Source organism: Rhopalosiphum padi, chromosome 1 (genome assembly GCF_020882245.1).
Source record: "Rhopalosiphum padi isolate XX-2018 chromosome 1, ASM2088224v1, whole genome shotgun sequence".
Lineage (NCBI taxonomy): Eukaryota > Metazoa > Arthropoda > Insecta > Hemiptera > Aphididae > Rhopalosiphum > Rhopalosiphum padi.
This window is the reverse complement of record NC_083597.1, coordinates 44,461,394-44,484,103: the sequence shown is the minus strand read 5'-3', so window position 1 is coordinate 44,484,103 and position 22,710 is coordinate 44,461,394. Positions and strand designations below refer to the sequence as shown.

At 29.3% G+C, this 22,710-nt stretch overlaps 1 protein-coding gene across 2 annotated transcripts in view; it reads right to left on the bottom strand.

The window, feature by feature from the left end:
- Positions 1 to 22,710, bottom strand: part of LOC132919639 (discoidin domain-containing receptor 2-like) — a 214,292-nt gene that overhangs the window by 103,712 nt on the left and 87,870 nt on the right. For both annotated transcript variants that reach the window (XM_060981381.1, XM_060981392.1), the window contains one exon: positions 9,147 to 9,350. In XM_060981381.1, the coding sequence (XP_060837364.1) occupies positions 9,147 to 9,252 (106 nt within the window). In that variant the 5' untranslated portion in view covers positions 9,253 to 9,350. The remainder of the gene's footprint in view (positions 1 to 9,146; positions 9,351 to 22,710) is intronic.

Below are 22,710 nucleotides of genomic sequence, written 5' to 3'. Positions count from 1 at the left end.
ACCATGCAGTAAAATAATATAAATATTAATAATTACTAAAATAATGCTTTGTTATAGTAATTTAGTAATACATAATGCTGTAAACCTGTTATACAACTATGATCCAGATTTCCCTAGGTACATGTTTATTTTTCACAAATACCAATCGTTACCAATAATTCATCATAACAATAATCATTGTATGGTGACAACTACTAACATCGATGACAAACGCTTGACAAATTGTACGTTTGGGACTATTGAGTTGTTATTACTAATATATTTGATATTTGCATAGTTTAAGTACGCAACGGGCGATTATAAAATAATTAATAATAAGCAATTCAAAAACGAGACCGATAATACGTATTTATTATTCATTACTATACGCATACGACTAATGCTTAATGTTAAAAGTTTTTGATTGTATTGAATTAATTTTCATTAATTATTATCGTTTAAATACTTTATTTTTATTTACGCTGTTGAATATTAACATTTGGCAAAATACTATTACAGTGCATATTTATTTTTTCGGAAACCGAAAGATTTTGTATTAATGTATAATAGCACATAAAATATAATTTATTATTTTTTGTGTATAAAGCACAAAGAACACATTTTCTACATTATTAAGTACTGTTAAATAATATATTATGAACTTGATCGGTCGTGAATCATATTTAATATTTTGTATACTTTATAAACTATCTTTATCAGTCAAAAAGTTTTAAAATGCAGTAAGTTACCCTAACATGACTGAGTGATGTAAAATCTGTTTCAATACGTAATTTTCACATGCACGCGTGACACGTGTATGAAAAAGTACCATGTGTAACGGAAAATTAATTAAATTAACACTATATAGGGAAGCACTGATTATAGTGTGAAAATGTAATCAGTGAATATATAGTGAATAAAAATCAAAAAGAAGTATTTCTCTCATTTAGTGGAAAAATCGTTTTGTCAATACTAGCCAAAGAAAAAAAAAGTTCGATGCTAATAAATTGCAATTAGTATAATCGATAAAGGGCCTAATGATATTATATGTATACTGTATAGTGTATAGTTAACTTTTTATTTAAAACAGTGAACCTCAACTTTAGTTAAATATCTAATTGGTATAAAACTACACTACGTAATTAAATTAAATTTCATTATATTTTTTGTTGTGCCACAAGTATAATCATGCAAATTAATTATATGTTTTAGGAGCCGATCGTAATTTTACCCACTCGAAATTCAACTTAATTTAAATTTTTAATACGTATAATTTTGAGGTAATGAAAGTTAAGCAAACTGACATGTATTTTAATTAAAATCAAAGTAAATAAAAAAATCGTAAATTGTAGTAAGTGAAAAATTGACATCATTTTTAAAAGTATTTATTAATAATATGGTATAATAAAAAATTAAGTATTCGCGTGATTTTATTAAAATAAATATTAGCTAATCAGACCAATATTTTAAAATTAATGTCTCTACGATTTGATATATTTAAAAATGATTAAACTTTTTTAAGCATAAAAACGTATTAATACTAAGTAACGATTAAATACGAACAATGACAAACGGAAGGGAAAAAAATAATAATTTCGAAATACGGTAGTACCTTTACATTTAATTTATTTCATTTTTGATGTGATGTTGTTTTGTGTGCTTATATTTTGCGCAGCTCCCGTACTTTTGTAAACAGTGTTCTGTTCTGCTGTTGGGTTTCTCCTTGGAATAACTATTGTTGTTTGAAAGTGCTTTCGGGCCCAGAAGGGCAACAGAAATTAATTTATACCCGCGGGTGGGCTGTACCAACCATCGCAGCCGACGCTGCAACAGCGATGGCAGTATATATAATGTGGTGTATAGGTGCAGGGTTTTTCGTGGTTAAATTTTCAATTTTTCCGCTCCACACGACCCCTTTGTGCCGCCACGGGCGCGTGTTGGCTTTCGATATTTTTTAATACCCTATTAAACTTCGGTACGGTTACACGAGCAAAACAATATTTACTTAATATATTGCCTCGGAGGTCGTTACACGTTTAATAAGATCCAGAAGCTCGAAACGGTGAAGAGGCCTGTTTGACAGAAACCTTTTCTATAAATCAAATTTAACTGAGCTGGTACCTCGCGACTTTAAGCCTGTTACGTTCCACGATAATTTGCCCGCGCGCACACGGCGGCTGACATTCCAGGGGACGAAGAATAATATTATACGGCTCGTCGAGCAGAATAATGACGTATACGACATTTATAATGCAGTAAATATACCATACGTGTGCATACACAATAATAATAATAATAATAGTAATATCTTCAGGTAATTGAGTTAATAATAATGAGAATTTTGAAACGTTCGAGAAGACACGCGTAGTCTACAGACATATTATGGATTTCGGTAGGCAATTCGAATGCTGTTTGATATTCATTATTATAATTTTATAACACGATCCTACAAATAAACAAAATTCCATACGAACGTATATAATTCCGGTTATGTGTGGTGGTGGTATTTGTTTTTACCCGTCTCGCCGGGCAAAGTCATAGCAATAATGATAACTGAATAAATACCAGGATTTCCAGCGTTACGTGCTCAATCACCGGCGTGTTGTATAACAAGAGCACTCAAGTAGAGCGAAAAAAACATATAATTACCACGCTCCCCCTGGTCACGAAATTCATTTTCACGAAGCTCTAAAGGTCGTTAATAATAATGAATATATATATATACACGTCATTATAAATATATCTCTTTGTCTAAATATATATATATATATATATATACATTTTTCCCTTAAGGATAGAGGACACCTTTTGATGTAAAGTTCATGTTTATTATGGTCCCCATACTCAGATAACAAGAGCCTATTTAAATTGCGGGAAACATATCCGTAGTTGCCGGCAGCTAACAGACCTCTAATACAAAAGGCTAAAATTTCATAACATTACATAGCACAATGGAGATTAATAGTATTAACATTTTGATGAAACGGCGTATTATATCAACGTGTGGCCCTCAGTGATGTACGGGTAATCGAAACAATAACGCGACATGGACGGATGCGAACGCGATACCATCGAGTTCGAATACGAAAACAAGTCTGACTTCAAAGCCGATCTGATATTTTATAAACACAACAACGGCGGCAGCGGCGGTTACGTCGTAAACGACACGACAGCAGTGATGATAATGTCGAAACGACAATGACGGTCGTACGCGACATGAATCGTATCGTCGTCCGTCGATGTATTATACCAATAATATTTATTATATTTTAATGTCTATATTTATTATTTTCTATAGAATACATACAGTATATAGAACGTATAATATTATAGACACGTGATTCCGGGAATTTCGGTGATTGCGACCGATGCTCCAAGCGTTACGGATCGTTCTCCGTTTTTTTATCTCACGCGTGAGCGCGACGGAAGTGTGGCGGTTATGGCGTCGAGATTTATGTCCTCACCAAATCCCCCGGAGCATCCGGTTAGTGCATTTATTCGCTAGTTGTCACGAGAACGCCGAGTTCAGTGTACATTTTTCTTCCGCGTACGCATATATACGTATATAAATGTATATACCTACATGCTGCCATTATTTTTCACGTCTTCCGCGGGTAGTTTAGAGCGCACACACAATAATATAGGTACACCTATGCGAGAAGATATTCCGGATCGATTGACACAGCGCGACTGTCTTGTTGTACCCGCAGGCCGATTACGCGGCGGCTACCGCCGAAGATGTAGGTTGATATTTTATATTTTAATCGGCTGATTGACGACGCATACCGCATACGTATATACATGCATTTCCTGGTGGGGAAAAAATTATGCTTTTCGACAGTGACGACTTGGTGATAGTGTAGTAGTGATGACGGTGATGGCGGTGGGAATAGGAGAGGGAAGTACACGGATAAACTGTCACCACGACGGTATAATTATCGACGTTAATTAAAGCGAAACTTTTCACTGTAACGCGAGAAGAGCAGCAGACCTTTAATTAAAGCACTACGAAGACAGACCGCGTAGGGAAGTTTGTAATCGATAGGCAGGGGACAGAAGAATGAAAACCCGGCACGGGATCCTAGGTCTGATCTAAATTACTTTTTCAGATACAACGAGGGGGAAAAAAAAGTTCACGATCGGTCTACCGGGAATTACTTCAAAGCAAATACCGAAGAAATGTTGATGAATCCAATATTTATACGAGTATTCGAATTGCAAAAATAAGTTTTTTAATTCTTAATGTTTTAATTAAAAACAAAAGTAATTTTTGTTCATCTTCCGCAAAATATTTATATTATGCCATTTTAATGACTTAGCTAAAAATATTGTAATTTTACCCGAAAAAAAAAACGAAAATACGACAAACAGTCAAAGTGTGTATTTTCATTGTACATTTATATTCTTATAGGTATATTATATATAGTATATAACTAATTGATTTAATAAACCGCTGTTATTTAGTAATAAATTATTAGTTACATAATAGTTTAATCGCCGATCCATCAGGAGTCTTTGTATATATAAGTCATATATATATAATTAAATTCGAAAATCAAAAAGTACAATTATTTAAAAAATATAAATTACAACATATACGTACAATTCATATTTATAGTGGATTATAAAAATTATTTCAAGTGTACCTCTCACTGTCAACAATTCGATTATTTAAACACAATTTTAGTATGCTAAATGCATATTTTGGTCAGTAGAATATATTATACGTTTTCAGAATACAAAACATTTTTTTTTTTTAAATATTTTCTTCCTACAACGTTTAAAAAATATTACGGTAAACGTTTTAAATATTTCCTCACGACTAATTTTGCACATTATCGTTATTTTATTTTGTTTTTTTATTTACTTATAAAAAAATTCGTTTAACAAATTGTGCCCACAAATGATTCAGTTCAATTTTTTTCGATGAAAACGTCATAAAATTGTTTAGGAAAAAGTTAATCGGAAGGACAATGTCGTAAAAGTAACATAAAAAAATATGGGCGGTGACGACGAGGGAGAAGCTATTTTGGGCCAGAGAATAACAACCAGAGCAAAAAACAAGACTAATAATAATCATAAAATATTCTGGGTTGTTTTAAGTGAATTTCCCGGTATTTTTCATTTGGACCCCCGCGTAATTTCCCTCGGGTCTCCCTTCACTTCACTGCCATCAACCCATGCCCCGCCACTTTCATAACCTGTCAAACTGAATTCACCGGTCATAAAACTTGTACACTGACGCTTCAAAAAGAAGAAATTTTTTATATTATTAAATATGAATGCTCAGAGAAACGATAGTTCGGATGTGAAGTGTATTTAATATTTAAAAAGGGACCGGCGGTTACTTTTGGATTTTTCTTTTTTCATATTCCTCTCCCTACGGACTATATGGATAATATATATACACTCCAATACAGTTATAATGAATTTCTGTACTATTGTCTTGTACAATTGCTTTTATGAAAATGAAAAATAAGAGATATTTTTGTCCGGAATTCCATACAAACTAAATGGAAATAATAATATAAATTCGATATCGTCTGGACGTCAGATGAACTGGTCATGTTTTGTTAAGTTTAAGAAACTGTCAACAACTACGGTAGTCAACAATACAATAAATAAAATAAATTTTTTTCATATAAAAAGAGTAAGATACCTTTATATTTCACGTATTTGATTTCCCATCAAATAACTATTGATTGATTTAAAACTAATTGTATTGTGTTGAAAATATATAAATTAATAATATTATATTGAAGTATTATTGTTTTAATAAGCTATTCAATTAGTATACAGGTACAGCGAAGTAATACAATTTAAATGTAAACTGTATTTTTAATTTTATTTACATAAAACTTATTTCTTTTGTTATCATTATTTTTTTTTTAAATCTACAGTAATAACTTATAAACATAATTATTTTCATATATTCGATGTAATTGAATGGAAAATAAATATTTTAATAATTTTATAATACTTTTAAAAAAATATGAATAAAATATTTTATTTATATATATTATTACATTTTACACGATAAGCTATAAATTATATTAAAACGATTCAATAATAATAAATCAATTTAATTTAATTTTAATATACTTCTTTTATTAAGAAAGTTATTTGTTTTGAGTATGCTTATTAAAAATATATTATCTTAAATAACTCTCCAACGTTCTTATAATAAACTGCACACAAGTGTTTTAATTTAAACAAGCAACTTTATTTTAGTCAATCAACATACAATTATTTAAATGTCATGGATTTTGATAAGATTACCATAGAAATAATCTTTGATTATCAGAAAATTATGTCTTTGTTGTTGTTTCTTAAGTTTATCCCGGGTTATAATGTTTTGTCTGCTTTTGGAGACTTAGGAAAGTGAATGGACTCGAATTTCAGCATACTTGTGGCCATGTCAGGTCAAAAGAAAACTTTATGGTTGTAGCCAAAGTTTCTGCGTTGTCGCTGAGAGGAAGTAGATATTGTTACTTTGACCGTTAAGGAAGTACCAGTTTATTTCACGCTCAAGGAGCTTCCGTTTCAACGTTGTATAAGGACCGTGGTAATCGTATTTCCTAACGTACCCCCTTTCTGGTATGATAACGGTCCCCGAGACTATTAGTTTTTATCAATCGAGTTAAAAACAAAACAACTTGCGGACATAACAACAAAAACTCTACTTCAATACTTTGCCATTCGTCGCAAAATACTTTAGGTAAATATCACGTTTTTCGACTAACTAATCAATCATGATATTTGTCTTTTTCTCCGCTATAGTTTATTCATCTAGTGAAATTCAGTGATTGACTACAAAAGGTCGTGCAGAGACACGTTTGAACTTTGACCGATCGATAAACTTTCGTGCGGTCGTGCCTGTTGTTTCAGCGACCCCTCGTGTGGACGCGTCTCTAGGGCCCAGCTGTGTCTTCTTTTGGGGTGAAAAAAGAATGAAGGGTAAATCCAAAAAGAAACGGAAATAAAGACCCGAGGTATTGAAAAAGAACGAATAAAATAAAAATAGTAGAAAAACAGTTTTCTGCGCGACTGGTCTCCGATCAAAACGATACCGTTAACTAAACTAAACGGTTTCTTTTTCTTAAAAAAAAAAAAAGAGTTGTGTTTTTACGGCTTACAAGAATAAAAGTCTTTACCGGCTATAAAAAATAGTTAAAATGATTTTCCGATAAAGCGAACAATCGAGTTTATAGTCATTTTTGTGATAGTAGAAAAATGTAATGACTTCAAAACACATTGGCCCATTTGAGTTTAAACGTTTGAATTCTTGACATAATTATTAAAATTGATTCAATGTCAGTTATCATGATTTTATAAGTAATATATAATAGTTATTAAATAAAATTAACTAATATAATGAACAAAACATGATAACTATTATTATTTTAATCCAATATAAGTAAAGGTTTTTCTATTATATTTATTAGCATGTCTTTTGTATGGAGTTGTCCAATGAAATGAAAACAATATATTAAACTTTTAGTGAAACCAGAAAGGTATTGGTTAAGCAATAATGTTTTATTTCAGAAACCTTTTTTTAAGGTAGTAAAAGTGCACTAAAAGCTTCATATAGTATGTCTATTTATTTGAAATAAGTCGTAGATTCCAATTTGGGTTTGTTAGTATTGTAGAACTCTAATATTGTAAATAAATAAATCATCAAATGAACAATTTATATTGTCATGAATTCATTATTAGTTTATACTTAAAAAATTAATATTATTTAAATTTACAATACCATATTCTAATTTTTTATTAAACCGAATTTATGATTATTCAAAGCTGATTTTAAATTACTTATTAATTTCTAAACTTATTGCATATATCTTATTTAAAACAAATACAAATTTAACATTTCCGTCCAAGTAATATATTGTTATAAAAAGTATTTACCACTTTTAAAAACAATTCAAGTTCACATTTAAAAATATATTCAATATACATTAATATATTTTTTTAGTTATTTTTATTAAATAATGTTTTCATAAAATAATATTATTTAGACTTTATGGATTCAATACTTATAAATAAATACTATACAGTAAGACTATTATTTAGAATAAAATATGATAAATCGATACAACGAAACAATGAAAGTCCCGTTATTTTATTATATAATAAGAACGTATTATTTTTGTTACTCTGGAAATCTGTTTGAATTATGATATTAGATACTTTAAAATACTTGTATAAAATAAACACATTGCATTTTAAAATATTTTCACAATTTTTAATATAATTTTTATTACTATCATTAATGCGTATTATCCTTGCTCAAATTTCAAAAAAAATATTATTTTTACTATATTATTTAAGTCTGAGAGCGTAATCTCTTAAGATAAAAATGCTAAAATATTCAGAATTAATAATAAGTTTTTATTATGATAATTTAATATTGTGACGTATGATAAAAGCCGTATTGGTGAACTCACGTACTTGGCTTGCCTATACAAACAGCCGTGTCAATATAATTTGGGAATCATAGCTTGCGGTTTTATACCTTGTGCCTAAGATGCATTTTCATAATCTCCATGAGCCGTTCGAACATTAGCATAATGAAAGGTATGATGGGCGGAGCAAAATTAAATCCCGTTATTTATAATATAATGTCTTTGTAACGGACATCCTCATGACACAAATGACGTCGCTCATCTCTCCCGTCGAGTGTTTCCGGCCTTAAAAACAATTTATACGTATATATTTTTAACCACCAAACGTTAAAACGTTAAAAGCTACTTTTAATTACCAAGATCCTTTCTTCTCCATTAAGGATGAAATATAATATTAATTAAGAAAAATGTTAATGATAAATATTAAGAAAGTACTTTTTTTCCTTTTTTTAACAACTGTTATATTTGTTTGTTGATTATATATTACTCCATTATAATGTTATGTGCAATACACATATTTTACGTTTTTTTTTTTTTTGCAGGAAACATTTGTTTTATAACGGTATATTATAGCGTTATGAAGAAACTCAAAATGCAACAATAGTAGTACCTACGAACATGCTCACCGTAGTTTGAACATAAACAAATAAGAATAATATGATTAAATTTATCTCAAATATGCATTTAAAGATTTCATACCAGACGAGTTTATTATTGTATATAATTTATATTCTATAATTAATAAAACTGGCGACTTACTTGTATGTGCTGATCGTACTATGATAACTGTAAGAAGACAACACAGCCAATAATAGACAGACTTGTTGGAGAATGCAAATGAAATCATAGCGAGGCGTTTGTCCATCACCTGAGTACCATTTCACGTCGCCTCTGATTAATTTTTAACTGTAACGTATTTTTATATCCAATTAACCAATGCAATGCGATTTTTTTCAAACATATCTATAACAAAAAAAAGCAAAAATCATACATTACTAAGAATGAACAAAAATTGTTAGCCATATCAATAATATATAATATATACATACATATATAAAAAAAATTGTCACTGATCGTTACCAGTGAAAAAAATTATTTATATTATAATAAATATAGTTTAAATAGTAATAGAAAAAATATATTTGTTTATATATTAAAAATACATAATAATAAAATCAATGTTAAATAACGAGCATATAAATGTACTTATGTACTAATGCACTGGAAATGGATGTAATTATCACCTATTTGTTCATTTCATTTAAATTTAGTTTGTTTTTCATATCGAGTTTACAACTCTATACAATACCTGTTGAATACCCAATAGCTTCTGCGGGTATTCTATCAGATATATGGTTTTTCATTTAAACGCTTACTTGATAAAGACGTTCAGTAATTTCCGTTAATGAACGCGAGTGTTTAGTTATAAACGAAAGTTTATTGAGAATCAACTCAGTTTTAATTGCGTGAAATATAACTTTGAGACCTTTGTTATTAAAACTGTAAACTCCCTCTCTATCATTCGCACGCATACCATGATCGTAAAGCATTTGAAAGTTTTACCGTTGTATGAAAATGCACGTGCGACAAAATATTTCCTGCTTCAACTCGCTAATAGTATTGTGTTGCAATAAAATACATTTTTGAAAGACTATAGCCATTATATTGTTTCTATATAATCATCATATTTTATTAAATATTTAATTATAATTTTATACCTACCTATAGAGCTATATATATAACATAATTGTTAAAGCAAGTATATAATAGGGGTGAATTTTATCAATTAAGAATAACTTAAGTTTTTAAAAAATATAATAAAATAATTGTAAATCGTATTAATATCAAAAGAACATATTTGAATGTGTAAATATAGATATTTAATACCGAAAATATTTATAGTATATTTATGACGAATATTTGTAACGACAATACGCAATGAATATTTTACTATCTACCGATAAAAATGTATATATATACAAATATGACAAAAATAATAATAATATAATATACACATCGACTATAATAGTTCAGAGACACAATGATATATAAGTACTGCATAAATAAAGCGTCAATCGGCGATATTGGTGAAATATATACAGTACAGACAACAAACTTAAATTAATATAAAGTGTAATCAGGTCTAGTTTCTGTCTCAAACAATAAATTATTTGAATGAGAATTGCGTTTTTACGATGCTAATACTTCACAAGAGATAGTATTCAAGGGAAATATACTCAAAATCACATAAGTCTAAATATGGTTGACATTCCAGTAAAACTATACTTCAACAATGTCTTCCATCCCGTGGAAAACTTTCACAATTAATCAGCCACACACACGCGACAGACTGTTTCTATAATTTCAATTCACGTACGCCGCGCGTAAGTATAGTTCGTTTGATCTTTAACGTTTTAATTCGATAAAGCAAAACCATTAATATTCTTCGGTCAGTTACCGGCTATTTCGCGTTCGCCTCTTTTGGGTGTAATGCTTAAAATATAAACTCCAGAGAAGTTAGCATTGAAACTAGCACCGTGTTGGGCATGAAAAGGACGTACATATAATATAGTTCCCCAATCATAATAAAAACAATTGTTCCTTTCGTGGGCTCTGACGTCCCAAACACACTGTCCTTTCATTTCCCCAGGCCTTTTCCCTGAATGCTATACATATATAAATTATAGTATGAGCAAAATAACCGTACAAGTATACCCTCTTTTATTATACATCTCTCTAATCGTAAATGCTTAATAAACGACAGTCAAGTCAATTATTTTTTATGGGGAATAATAATATTGTATTTTTTATTTATATTATATTATTTATTATTATTATTATTATATTGTATTGATACCAACTTTATTTGTCCTACAGTGATTGATATAGGTCGTAAATATAAAAACAAAAAGTAATTTATTATATTATTATGTCACGTGGATAATGAATAATATGAGAAAAAATAAATATTATACTCGGCCTAAAAGTTAACAAATAAAATGCTTGTCAATTGCTGTTTAAAGTTGCCTACATACCTACCCGAAACTAGTTCAAAATATAATATTTTGCTAAATTAATTAATAATATATAATAAAAAAATAAAAACTTCCATAGTCAATCAAAACTTAATTGTAAATTTCAATCGAATGTTATACCTACGATATGTTTTATTATTTTAATACCCATAATATTTAATAAAAAAAAAATATTTTAAAGAATTAACCATCTATTTTTACACAATCCATGTTACATTATTGTTGAAAAATATCCTTTTTATCATAACAAAGAGACTAATAATTTAATATCCAGAAATATAATTTTAAATTTAAAAAAAATTAAAATTAAATTTGATTCAAGATATAACCATTCTAAACACAAAATGTTATGTTATACTGCATTTACTTGTAAATGTAGATATACCAAAAAAATATAATATATACCTGTATTTTAATGTTTTTATTGTATAAACTTGTGAAAATCAATGATGAATTTGATGAAATTTGATACCTATAAAATCTTAGATACTATTATGATACTTAGAAATAGTATTTTAATACTATTAATTATGTTATTTTACATAAATTATATTTTGCATTATTTTATATATTTTAAAACTTTTAGTGCATATTTACCGATTTTTAATTCCTAAGAAGTACATACAATATATTAAATGATTTTTTAGAGTATTTAATAATCAACTCTGATCATAAACTAATATGTTATAATTGTATGTTAAATAAAATGCACCAAAAAAGATTATCAGCCTAGGGTTAAGTGTGATAAATTGAATAGTAAATATAACAAAAACCTTTCATGTATAGGTTCTTGTTGTGTACTTACATATTTTACTATGAATTTTATGAATTTATATTTTATAAAAATTTATATTAGGAACTACAATGTTAACATTAGCTACAAAATATTAATTTATATGTTAGAATGTTAAATTAATCTTATTTATTTATCCAAATAGACGCGTAAACGCTTAAACCGTACCTTTAACAAACACCGATTAATATTACATTTAATTATAACATTTTAATAAAAGTCAGTATCAATAATTATTCTCACATTACCAAAGTATCAACGTACACCTATGATTAACAAAATATTATGTTCACGTTAATTATTATTTCATTTTGGCAATTCATTCCATAGTAATTGTAGGATGATAATATATTGTATTGTAGAACACTTACACAATGTGCATTACTGCAGTCTTATATTTGTATAATGATATATTTTCTTAACTTCAAGATTAGTATGAAAGCAAACATCAAACGAGAAAAAACGATTTCACAAATAATGAATAAAATAAAAAAAAAATTTACAATGTACATAAAAACCATGACTAAATATTCCATGATTTTGCATGGAAAAAAATCTTAGCTGGCAGTGATTTTTGTCAACGGCTTCCAAATTCTGTATAAAATTCTTTTTTCCATAAATAATTCTATTTATTAATATTGTGTAGGTATGTATATCTTATCTACTACCACTGCCTGTGGCACCTGTGTATTACGAAGTTGCGATTATACGAGTACCTATGTATATATTTAGCCATGGAAAAAACAAAATCGGATCTATTTTTTTGACTCTAGAAAACACTTAGTAGAATCTCAATTTAGACGTGTTGTTTATTAAACAGGTTTGCGTATTATATATTATTATACCTACGTGGCTTATGTATAGGTACTGCGATCTAATAATACTATTATTACTATTATTATAATAGACACGCGTGTATCATATTATATTACTTTATCACAATGTTCTAAAAGTGTTTTGCATATTGCATAGAAAATATACATAAAATAATAGTTTCATATAACTTGCTGAAACTGAATATAAAATTCAATAACTAAAATAATTAAAATCACGAGCACGCCATTTAAGAATCAACCGACGGCGTCCTAATTATTACAGTTTATACGCGGTAATAACAATAAGACTGACATAAACGATTATATTTTTACGCGATTTCGTGTTTATGAATATTATTTCCCGGCGAAACGACTTCGATAAAAATTAATGTAAAAAGAGCTTCGAACGTTCTAAGAACACTTCCAAAGGTATACGTGCTTATTGGATTATGTGAACTATACGCGCGATTTCGCGTTTTGTTAGAAATCCCGTGTAAAAAAAAAAAAAAAAAAATAAAGAACGTTGTACGCAAAAAATAACTACTACTACTACTACTACTACTACTACTACTACTACTACTACTACTACTGCTGCTGCTGCTGCTGCTGCTGCTGCTGCTGCTGTTGCTACTATAATAAATGGATTGAACGTTGCCGATATTATTATAATAAGGTTGGTACCGGACTTTGGAAAAAAAATTCGGTCGTCCCCTGCCACGCGATGGGATATATTATTTTTTATATATGTTATGTTTAAATGTTTTGCATTTATATGAACGCGTGTACGTGGTGTTTTTTTATTAATATTATTATTTTTCGACCGTCCGTTTCGATCGGATTTTCGTGCACAGCCGCGTTTAAAACCCGCCCGCACACACACCCGCATTTTATACACGTATAGGCTGATTTTAAATCAATACCCACACTACCGTACACATATATTTTATACATATGTGTGTGTGTGTGAGGCAGAAGACACACGCTGGCTGGCTAGAGACGGAGGCGGAGGTGAAATTATAAATTATGCGCCGACACGTGACTCTCTCCATCCCGACGTATGTGCTCATAATAATACGTATACGGTATACTACTATACTGTAATACTACACACGGCCCGCCCGGCCCGGCACCCGGTCCGAAGAGTGTCTATGCGCACGCGCGGTGTGCGCGTTTGGTACCAACCACTCCATCGCTGCCCACCTACCTCGCCACAAACACACACACACACACACACATATATACCTGTACCGCGGCGGAGTTTAAAACCAAATACCTGGTGAATAACCGATATTTTTTTCCGTCTTTTCCGCCCGACCGCCCACCGGGAACCTTAAAACAACGAGCGCCACAGCAACCGGTGTTTTAACATACACACGCGCGCGCGCGCGCGGCCCACTGCACCGTCGTTTTTCCTGCAATGCGGTTTTCCCGGTCTACACCCAATTAGCTCGACTTCTGGCGCTATCGCTGCCGCCTCGCAAAAATCATAATTAAATTATTACCCAACACGCAGATTTTTTTTTTATTAATGTAATAATAATAAAATATTCGAGGATTAGTGAAATCGTATTGATTTTTTTTGTTCATATTACCAATTGATATTTGTGCTTCGACTTCGAAGGTTTTTAGTCCTGGTGATATTAATATAATGTGTCGAGTTCACATATTTTGTATTTTTTTATAAATTTTTATGTTTAAAATTTCTATTCATTGATTTCTACGTAAGTTTGTATAGGTACATCAGTTTATTTTAAAAATGGCGATATTTTGTTCATCTGGTTAATTATTTTTTTTTTTTTTTTGATTCCGTTTCATCGACATTCCGTTAAAATTTGTTGTAAGTGGGTTGAGTTCCACAGATGATAAATATTGGGATATCATCTTTGGCCATTAAGAAATCGTGAGTAAACTTTGAGTGAGGCCAATTCTTAGTCTGTTTCATATTGACTCGGCTTTTTTATTTTTGTTATCCTAGTATGCTATTATCTCAGAAGTGTTTGCTGTGAATCTGTGATACGCACGTGCGTTTTTGATGCGATGACGATACCGATTTCCACATTATTATTATTACCTATTATTATACTATAGTTATGTACTTATATAAATATATATTATATAAAAGTTGTCAAGTACTTATATTATTATATTATAGGTACTAGTGTAGTACCACTACAAAATATAAAATACTAATACATTATTAATGATTACAATTGTATTTAAATTATCTAAAGCAAACACATAATATTTCCAAATGCCCTAATCCAAATAAACGGGTATATAATTGGATAAAGAATAAAATGGAGGTGAGCACAACTACGATAGTCACAATGACAATAAACATAGATTCGGTCAACTACATATAATAATAATTAAACGACTCTCCCTATCCGTCTATTCGCGTCTATATCAACCACTCGTCGTCGGAAAACAGCTCGTGTTTGTTCGATAAACATGTACAATGTACCTACATTATAGTTGAAAATCGAATGGGTACATACTCTGATGTTACTGGGTCTTCGTCACTATCACAACAACGATATGCTCGAACGGCAGCGACGGAGAGAGAGAGACCGAGTGTCACATATAATATGCACGCAGTGTATATAGTTATAGTTTCACATAGTGTAAATATTATGTTTGTCCCACCACCACGTCACGTACTGTTGGTCGATGGATAAACGGTCGCATTTAGCTTGTATAGTTATATATACCGTTTTGTTATGACTATCGTAATCCTGAATATCATATAATATTGATTTATTTATGGACGGAATAACTTCAATTACAGGTATAATTCAACGTTATTTTTTTTAGTAGTAAAATAATAATCATAAATAAAATAATAATAGTATAAATAATGATAAATAGACATAAAACATGTACAAATAGAAAATATGATATTATTTCAAATATTGCGCAACTAATAATTTAATAATTCTATTTTAAAATAAATGTCATATCAAAAGATAATTTAATTCAAAAACAATTCCCAATAATTAACATACGGCATTGACGCATTTTATCAATGATAATTTTCCTTCGAGTTAATAGTAATGACAATAATGTTCATAAGATAATCTTTTTACAAAGTACAGGCCGTATTGTTTGTAATCTATATATGTTTTTATATGTGGGTATTTAAAACCTTCGAAAAAAACTCCAATACCCAATGTATACCTATTAACGTACGAGAAATAAACCGATAACGCAATATCAATATTTTTCCATTTACTAAGAAGGTTTTTAAGTCTTTGACTAATATTCTTCAAAATTATGTTTAAGTGATTATATAATAGGTACGAGTATTATAACCAATGGTTCATAATCTGGATTATTTTATTGATTTTTCAAATGACTTCATTAAATCTATACATAAGATATATTAATATATTTAACAATCATGCTTATTTCCATCCCACTATAAAATTATTATTAATGCATTTATTCAAATTCTGATTTTTGAAATTGGAAAAATATAATTATAGATCATATAATTAAATACCTACTTAATTGTTTTATAAAATTTATTGAGTGTACAATGAAAAATTCTTTTTTTTTCAAATGATAACAACCCTGTTTTACACTAAATTGTTCGCAAATGATTTTTTCAAAAATATTGATGCATCTTAATCGAAAATTGAACAAGCGATAAAGAGTTGTTTAATAATAATAATGAATAATCGTTTTACATAAAAAAAAAAAAATGTAAAATATTAAATAGATATGATTTATGTAGTAGTTTAGTTTATTTATTATTATTATTATTTAAATTAAAATCAATCGGCTCCATAATAATATGTTTTGAATCTATTATACCAAGGAATAATTTATCCTTTGTGTAAGTATTTAGTTACTCAGAAACTGTTAGTTCAAAATTCGATATATATTTTATACACATCAATATTTAAAAAAACAAAATCATCTGTTTCACAGTTTGTAGTAAAAAGAGTGGTTATTTTAAGAAAAGTTTGTATCGCCACGGGACACTCTTTAAATTGTATTATACAAATCTAAGTATTTGAAAACATGGTTTTCAAGTATATAGTTGAAAATTCTAAGAATTAGAAAATGAATAAACCAATAGTCCAAGAAAAAAATAGCGATAAAAATATGCTAGATGAATCGTATTATGTATTATATAAATCGTTGGAATTTAATTTAAAACATTTTAAGCATAAACCAATTAAACCCACTGTGGCACTGTTGTTGACCATCGTTAAAGTTTATCAGGAAACATACGTCCCGTCAGCTACATACGATCACTTTCGATACAGTGGCAATTACCACCACGGATATAAATCTATACTGAAGGCGAACACAAAAGTGTATAATATTACGACGCACTATCATAAAACTCGACAAAACACTGAACGCACTCACAACCATTCACAACACACATATAAAACGGCAATAGATCTATTTTATAATTATAATAATAATATTATTGGCGGCCGTCGATGAGATCCGTTTATGACGGTGTCGCGATGTAAATGTTCGGTGTACACAAAACTCATTTACATATAATATATATATATCATTATTATTGTATAGTGTATACACGTAACGCAGGCTTACGAGAACATGGAGAATTCAATCGACGATAAATTAACGCCACAATAGTTTTATGGCCCCAAACTTACGCGTACAACAAAACAACACCACCGACCGTTGACAGGGATAATGTTATATATATATATAGTGATAGTGGTGTACTGGTGTGATAATCGTTTCGAAACGCCGAAAGATCAATGTGGACGGAAATGGCCGAATCCCGATAGGCGTCTTGCGCCGACGGATTGCATTCATATATACATATTATTATACTAGAAATCAAATCCGACTTAACGTGTGCGTTGAATACAATATAATATATTATAAATATTATAATTTATAATAACAATATAGGTAGATACATATTATAATTAACTAAAAAATGTCCTCCATGCCTTTTTATGAGCAATTACTAAAAACCTATAAGACGAGGACAAATTTTTCGAGTCTTGATTACTTTAATATTAATTTAATGTATAATATTATTGATAACTACTAATCACTCGACCTGCTCGTTTTAATTTTATTTACTGCAGTTGGACGAAACGTGCAGTACGTGTTTATCATTCCTTGCTGATATATGTGTTGCAAGCTGGGAATGTTTTATTGTATTAAGAATAAAAACTGTGCCACGCCGTCGACGGTATATGTGATTGCATAGAGCTTTAGTGAGCGGATAGACCGACTTGAGAAGCAACGGAGGGGATAACGAACAAACTGTATTATAATGTAGAGGATAAACGGCCTGGCGAGATATAATAATCCAGTGACATGACATGGCAATTATTAACCTGACTCCCTTTCCTTGGAAATTGGGCACAATAATCTTCACCCTATCCCGAAGGGTTTTTTTTATTTATTTTACTTTAAACTTGTTTTTTATTCGTAGTAATGAAATATCGTAAAATTCGATTCGACTCATCGATGTATGATATTTAAAAAATCATTTTTTAAGCATAAAAATGTATAATTTATTTATACACAAGCAAAATATTAATTATTGATAATGGTCAATATATATATAGTAAATAAATTAGTAGTTCTCAATATAGTAAATATATTTTAGATCACTTGACGTGCGCAATTTCAAAATTGTATTAAAGTGATAAATAATTAAAAAAAACCCTTAATGTGTAATAATAAAGAACTAACGTAATTACGTTCATGCTGAATTAAAATCATAGTAAAAAAAATACACTTATGATGACTTTTTGGGGAAAATATTTTGTTAATTTACCTTTTACCTAAGTATAATATACCTACGTATATTTTAATACTATTAAAATTAAAAATAATATTATGTAAATAAATTCACATGTTATGTTATTTTTATTTATTAAATGACTCATGATTAAATTTCCAATGAAATTCTAGAGCAAAATTTAAAACTCTTACACCATAAATTGCTTCAAACAACGACTGTGAACTGATAAAACATTTATGTAGGACCTTATTATTCATTTATTTGTGAGTTGTAACTGATAAATAATCAATTCCTTTTTTTCCAATTTAAAGTTTACTTATTAAGATAGGTAGATTTTTTTATAGCTTCTGTTAAAAAGCAAGCCACGCAGAGTATTCAATAAAACAAAATGCTATCTATTATTCGCAAAATGAAAAAATAATAAAACCAAATAGCTAAACATAACAAGTGGCTTATGCCGATATTTATTAAAACGCGTTTTTCGCCATTTTTTTTTAATACACTGGGTAAATTTACGACTTTAAAGTTAATCAAAATAAATTGCATTACACTAATAAACATTTGATGGGGAATTTTAAACAAAAATTGTAATTGAATGCATTTATTCAATTTTGCTATTATAATAACAAACGAAGTTGGATAATTTATTTTAACGTCAATGTTCACTAGTTCAACTTCTTTCAATAATATCCATCGAACAAGAATATTAAATAATCGTTTTCCTACGTGTAAACGGCGTGAGTATAAATTCAAAATAAATTAATATTTCATTAAGTTCTTCTATAAGCAAAACACAAATAACAAAATATGTCCAAGTCAATTTTAATTTAAGTGTTAATAAAACGATATATAAACTGTTGACTTTTAAGTTTGTATTTTTTTGTTATATTATATATTATATTAGCCGTGTTCACCTCCATTTATTTTGATTGATTAAATACAAATACAAGTAGTGCAACTCGATTGTTACAATCTCCGATAACTGCACGTATACACGATTGATATTATTTCACTGCTCAAGTCAAGAAAGGCAAAAGGTTTCCTTTTTCAGAATTATTAGCGTACAAAACTTCCGGAATGCATAATGTACAGTACGGACTTGTGTAATATATTGTTTTCGGACGTTTTTGCAGAGGGGGACAAAAACGTGATCCGAATATAAATTGTAAATATTAATTTTGGTAGTTTTTTTTTTTATTAGTATCACTATAATATATTTATATATTTTTAGTGTCTACTCCTCCTACAACTAAACACGCAACAAAAACAACACTAAAAGCAACACCGAAAACGTCTATTCCATTCGGGTTTTATTCGCACATGCAACACATTAAGAATACACTCTGGCACGCTAAAATTTATCGGGATACGCCAAGTTAATCCGGACCTAGGGACGTAGTGCCTTTGTTGTCACCGTAAAACAATTTTTTTGCTTTTCATATTACCATAACAATAATGAATCTTCTTTTTTTTATTTCTGACAAAAATTATTACAGTTGCGTGACTTCATTTCTTAGAATCGCGATGATGATAATAATAATTATTATTACTATTATTTTGAATAGCAAACATGGTTTTCTAATTTTAGTATTTTTAATTTTTCCATAAGTTCAAACTTCAAAGGTAGTTAAGAAATATAAAGAAGAAAAAAAAAGAACGTCAAAGAAAAGCAACTTTTACCAACTGAAAATAATTAAATGTATAATAATATGTTATCTTATTATATTTTGTTTATTCTTATGGTACATTTTTAAAATGTAAATATTTCAATATAATTCATAAAACAAACCGATATCTTTCTTATATTTAATAATATAAAGATGAACAATTAATGTGTTTATAAATAACGGCAATTTAATACCATTTATATTGGACTTTTAGTAATATATTAATATGTACTAATAGCTTTGATACATAACTTATAAAAGATTTATATCGTTTCAAAAAATACTTCTGATATATTTTAATGTAATTAAATATTAAAATTTAAGCAAAACAGTTCTAAATCTTCAACTGAATATTTTAATGTATAATAATATCATTGAAAATATTATAATTTAGTTTCATGTAAAATCATTTAATACATTCCATTATGTAAAATAGTTTTCAATTTTTTTGTTTTAAATAAAATATCATACTAAAAATGTAAAAATAAATCGAAAAACTATTACACTATAATTGTTATTATTATTAGGTACTTACCGCATGATTACAATTTTTTATTTGTGAATATTTTAAAATACGAATTTAGTTTCAAATAAATCGAAATTACAATTTAGAATTGACTAGAATCGTTTTTGAACAACATTGATGGAAATATGCTATTAAATTTAATATTCATACAACATTTTTCTAATCTCATAAGTTTCATTGCATCGGCGTGCTAAGTGTCTTATTATTTTAAAATATACCTACAATATTTATGGCGTTTAAATAAATTTATAAACCTCAACGCATTTTATCAGTTTACACAAAACAACACGATTTTGTATTAGTTAAAACACGATGTGTTTACCAAACCTTGAGATGAACTGTCATTAAAATGTTATTTTATTAAACAAAATAATAAAAAAATAAATTCGATTTGTACACGCATGGATGAATGTTAAAAATTGTTTGGTTCCAGTGGGTAATATGTAGCTATAGGTACCTTATACGCGTGTGATTGATTTTAATGAGTCAGCACGACGAATGTAGAATTTAAAAAAGTCGTACGTGACTGTCGAGCACGACGTCATCGAAACAGGAAAAAGCACTAGACGCCCGTTAAAAGTCAAATATGTGTGCTTTTTAAAAACCGACTTTCCGTGCGGTAAGTGATTCTGGTGGCAACCCCGTTTAAACGGCGTTTAAAGGCGAAATAGGTTTTCAGCTTTTGCACAAGTTTTTATTTGCAAGTTGCCATCATATCCCGGGACTTTGGAAGCGAAATAGCACGTGACGAAAATTCACCGCCCTTTTTCGCACATGTCCCTCCGTCCCCACCCCTTATTCACTCACTTTCTAGCCCCCTCCCTTTAACTGTCTCCCTCGCATACTCAATCACCTCCTCTCCTTGACCTGCCGTATACTCCGGTATCAGTTGTGGTAGTGTGTGTGTGTGTGTGTGTGTGTGTGTGTGTGTGTGTGATGGTGGTGGTGGTGGTGGTGGTTGTCATACTTTCCTTGTACTTTTCTCCCCCGGGCTACGACCGTTAAACTTTCTATTTTTACCCCGGAAACATCTAAGAAAGTTGGCCATTTTCACGCCTTTCTGGATGCACGATTACTATAGTGGAGACTGGAGAGTAGTACATGTATGAACCGCAATCTAATTTGTCCAACCGAAAGGGAGGTGTCTTATTCTTTTCAATGCGTTCGTTCTATACAGCTGTCTCCGTCACTTATAAAATACAATACACACTATATATAGTGCTTTATAAATACTATATAATTTCCCACTAATATGTATTAATCAGAATGAAATATATGTTGATAGACACAAAACCAGCAAAATTATTGCTATCGCAAAACGCTGAACTGTAGTAGTACCCATCACATATACGAAGTGTCAATAATCTCATTAATATTTCTTTCATAACAGAATATTGCAAAATACAAAATATAATAAACTGAATAAACTAATGTATTTAAATATTATTCCAATGCAAAATTGACAGATCATAATTAAAGAAAACCTATATGTATTGGCATTTGAATACAATAAGCAACGATCAAAATTTGAAAATAATAAATATTTAATATAATATCTTACTTTATTAAGATACATATATAACTATAATAATTAATTGAAAACGAAAACTAATTTATTCCATTATTTATTAATTTTACTTTTTAATAAATCTCATAACCTAATCTGCTTATACATTATCAACATAATATCATTTTTCACATGCAAAATATAATTTTGTGTGCCTTATTTATA